This window comes from Trichoplax adhaerens, genomic scaffold (assembly GCF_000150275.1).
Source record: "Trichoplax adhaerens TRIADscaffold_4 genomic scaffold, whole genome shotgun sequence".
Taxonomy (NCBI): Eukaryota; Metazoa; Placozoa; class Uniplacotomia; order Trichoplacea; family Trichoplacidae; genus Trichoplax; species Trichoplax adhaerens.
Window position 1 is genome coordinate 5,677,803 of NW_002060946.1, and position 4,480 is coordinate 5,682,282.

Here is a 4,480-nt window from a genome sequence, read left to right on the forward strand (position 1 = left end):
CTTGTGCGTCAGCACATAGCTGAGTGACTGAGTCATCCGAAATACTTTCCAGTCCAGGTTAGGTTAGTCGCTGATGAACAGCTTGGACAGACAGAAAAGTCCTCCAACGACGAGAGGGTAAGGGGAGTTGTCTGTCCAACTTCTTGGTACTAGTACAGTACCGGTACTGTACCGGTACAGTACTGGTATGGATTGTGTACAGTACAGTGCAGTACGGTAGACTACAGATCGTGCAGTACTGTACAGTACTGTACACTGTAAAGCTGTCGAGAAAGTCACCTACCGATCCCAAGCTTGGGAACGCATGAATGTGTACAGCAGTCCAAAACGTCACCCATCGATCCCATTGTTGGGCGCGCATAGACAGTTGGACACTGGACGGTACGCAAACAATTCATCATCCAAGTTTCAAACTGGACTCATTGTCTATACTTTACTGTACCATGGACGATGCAGCTGAGATTGGCGACAGTGGCCTGTCCAAATCAATGATTGCTATGCTTTTCTTTTCACCACAGTCATGGACTACAGTACCAAATGTCCTCGATAGTCCATGACCACCATTGCAACAGTAGTCTAGACTACAGTATGACCACCGTGCTACAAGCGTACTGTACAGTACAACTCTCCTCAGGCTCATTTCCCTTATTCAACGGTTTTGTTTTGGTACTGAACCTTCGACCGATGCAATGACAACAACATTAACACAAAATCGGTGAACCATCTCCAATCTGCTATTGTGGACCAAAATGCCGCTAGCATCCTAGGCTACAGTATGGCGAGTGGAGAAGACAGCCAGTCGCCTGTTGCACCACGCCATGGTACCGTACTACGCAGGGTCGTCAACGGCAGTCATAAGAAGCAGGTGACCCACTGGAAAGGTTGAAGCCATCGCCACTTCAACTTGGACCCGATTGCGATCGAGGAAAATGGTGACGATGAAATATAACGCAATTCCTCTTGACGATAGGCAACTAACGGCTAACCAATTACCATGTAAGGCAATTAAGAATGTTTTGAAAATGATTAAGACTAGCTCAGTAGACACGTTGCCTTGGAAGAGACTTGATTTCTTCTCCTTATTGATGTTATTTATTATTATGATGGATAGCCAAAAAGTTCCATCCATGCTATTATGTCATCGTGTCGCTATGTTACCTGCTGATGCTGATAACATCGCCTTTCTCATGGTACTTCTGCTTAAAGGTAGGCCTGATCATCCAAGCTGAATTCTATCAGTGCAATCAATGATCATTAGTCTTGCTTTGTAAACCCAATTTACTCTACTCCAATCCATCAGCCATAAGTCAACAGTTAGCGATGTCTAATTGACTACCATTGGGCTTTCAACGCTGAAATGCAACACTTCCACTTCTGCCCAAGTACAGTATACACTTCGGTGATTCAACCCAATATCTTGCTACAGTATCCATGCATATTCGCTTTTCAGCGTAATAGCAGAAGTACAGTATACACTTCGGTGATTCAATCCAATATCTTGCTACAGTATCCATGCATATTCGCTTTTCAGCATAATAACTGTACTACTTGCCTTAGGACTACCTTGTTGGATAGGCTAGATCCCACCTACTTCACATTATAATTATTGACTAACTATACATTATCTTCACTGCCGTGTAATATTATCTAGCAATCGTATCAATGATTTACATTCGCAAGTTGATCTTAGCCAATATATTTCTCAGCAAGTGAAATAAAACTCTTCAATAAATTACATAGAATTTGCCTAAAAATACTTAAAAAAAACAAACAACAATAATTAAGACGAGTGGTCGATGTGCTTCATCACAACATTAGATCAATACCGTACTGAATACCTAAAGCGAAATGACATCCATACTATGGCAACTGTGATCATTATATATTAATTATTCAAAACGATCCATTGCTGCTGCTATACTGTAAAGAGTCGTCAACATGTATTGATGCTATCGAACTGAATGATGTAGTAATGAGTGAACTTTCCCTTTAAAGTATAATGAAATGAATTGAGCTGACGTTATTCAATGATATACATAGGCGGTCAAGGAATATGAAGTATTATCCATTTTCCGCCTTGGCAGACTACTTCCGCCCAAGAAATCAGGTTAGATAATTAATTGTGACGCTACTTATCTCAAAATAACAACTTATACAACTTGGTTACTGCCGTATATCACCACAATGCTACTCTAGGCGTTAAAACATTAGTAATGATCTTGTTTATCAAGCCAATTATCGCAACCCAGGTGGATATTGTGCAATGACCTTGCACGTATTGCTAAACTCGCCCTACAACATCTAAGCCGGTAATCGAGGATGATCCTGTTTTGAATACTAACATTACACATTTTTTCAAGGTATTAACGTAATTTTACCGTGTATTGACAACTGGACCATTTGCGACATGAGGACTCGTGCATTCAACGTACCGCCCCAACAGGTAAATAATAATGATAATCATAACGTGCGTAAGTTGTGACTGTGCTACTTACATTCGTTTTTACTGTACTGCAAGTTGAGAAAATTGCAGTATTTCCTGTACTTTCTGAGCTGGTTCTATAATTTACGTAGTACCTGTAGATAATAGTTTTTAGCCATTTAAATGATGACGTATAACATTGCTTCCAATCTTTTTTTTCCAGATTTTAACTCAAGATAAGGCTACTATCTCTATTGGCGCATCCATCTATTATCGTATTCATGATGCAAATACCTCTATAATGGCAACGCAGGATCTAAATTGTTCATCACGAACAATCGCTCAAACTTCTGTCAAAAATATTCTTACAACAAAAACTGTACAGGAAATTGAATCGAAATTGCCACATTTAAATGATGAAATTCAAGTAAAGTGAATTTAACCTTCATTTATTGTAGCCTACAATCATGCCATGATTGATTGAATTGAACTTTTCAACTCATAAATAACGCTTATTTCTCAGATTTCATTAAACAAGGAAACAACGCTATGGGGTATGGAAATCCAGCGAGTTGAGCTGTAAGTTTATAGTTTGATTTAAAAAAGCAATAGATGCATTTAAATTGATCTTACGGTATTGCACTATTTAATTGTAATGTATGTACCCTTCACAGAACTTTGCCCCGAGTTCTACGACGCCAAGATGATACTTCCAACCCAATCTTATTACCCGATTACGCATATACTCCAAAAACTGACATCAATTTTGTTTCTCCTGGTTATAATACTACCTATGTTACTCCTGGTCACAACACTATTAACTATGATTCTACCGCATTGGAAATGTTAAATACAAGCAGTAAATCACATGTAGATTCCACTGAAGCCTACAACGCGAAAGAAAATGTAAAGGCGCGCCTTTCACCACATGATATTATTACAGCTATAGATGGCTTATGTAACAGAATCCATGTTGCTAATGTAGGAGCTGTTTACCAATTAGATTTAGAGATATCACGAGGTGTTACGGAGACTTATTACATTGATTTAAAATATGGAGATGGATCTGCTGGTGTAGGAAAGCCAAGAAATTGTAAACCTGATTGTATCATCAGTATATCAGAAGAAGACATGGTAGATTTATTTACGAGGCAGATATCTGCTAAAATGGCTTATATGCAAGGTAGACTAAGAGTATCTGGTAACATAGGCTCAGCAATGAAGTTAGAGAGTTTCCTATCTTCATTGGCTGAGCGCGTGGTATAATTATTATTTTGGTAAGAGAAAGGTATCGTCGACTAATTTATGGGCTAATAATGATTAATTAATAAGAAGATATTGCCTGTAACTTTGAATTTAATATGATGATACGCTAATTGTGCGTAATAAATTTTAATATCCATTATTTTACATTATTAGGCATCTTATGCTTGTATTTCGATTCTCAATATTCTTACAGTAATGGGAGATTCCTAGAATATTATAAATAATACATATGTATATGTCCGTATAGATCTGTACTTACATAATATACTACATGTACATTTATTTAGTATATTTAAGGCATATACAGTACATACTGTATATCTGTACATCTGTGAATATGTAAGTAATTCATACAGTTCTTGCCCAGACAGAATAGGAACTGCAGCAGTGTTAATTATTGACGTAAAACTACTGCCGTTGGGCGTTATCTTTGAAACATCGAAATAGGTAAAAAATTGTTATGGAGCTGTTTTAGCACAATCATTAGTATCTTAATTTATTATAATTTTTCCTTTGTAATTACATATTCTGCTGTATGTGTATTGAATGAAGATATTGTATAATAATTTTGCGTTTTAAAATCATACACAAAAGAATTTATACAGCAATGCTTCTGTTTATCTATATTACAAAAATTTTGATTACTGATGGATTCCACTGAGGAAAAAAAGCTTCCTGTTGGATATAACATTCAAAATTTTTCGACTTAGAAACATGAATAAGCTACTATCAGCAGCTATCATTTATCTACTTTTGCTAGCTTAATACAGCTTGTGATCCAATCAATGTGTA

The 4,480-nt window shown here is 37.2% G+C and overlaps 1 protein-coding gene across 1 annotated transcript; it reads left to right on the forward strand.

Annotated features, from left to right (window-relative positions):
• Nucleotides 1-775: 775 nt before the first annotated feature.
• On the forward strand, nt 776-3,688 carry TRIADDRAFT_55845 (uncharacterized protein; the record flags this gene model as incomplete). The annotated part of the gene is made up of 7 exons (XM_002111586.1): nt 776-881; nt 1,112-1,206; nt 2,041-2,107; nt 2,361-2,443; nt 2,646-2,849; nt 2,946-3,001; nt 3,097-3,688. The coding sequence occupies 7 exons, from the start codon at nt 776-778 to the stop codon at nt 3,686-3,688; spliced, it is 1,203 nt and encodes a 400-aa protein (XP_002111622.1).
• Nucleotides 3,689-4,480: the final 792 nt, after the last annotated feature.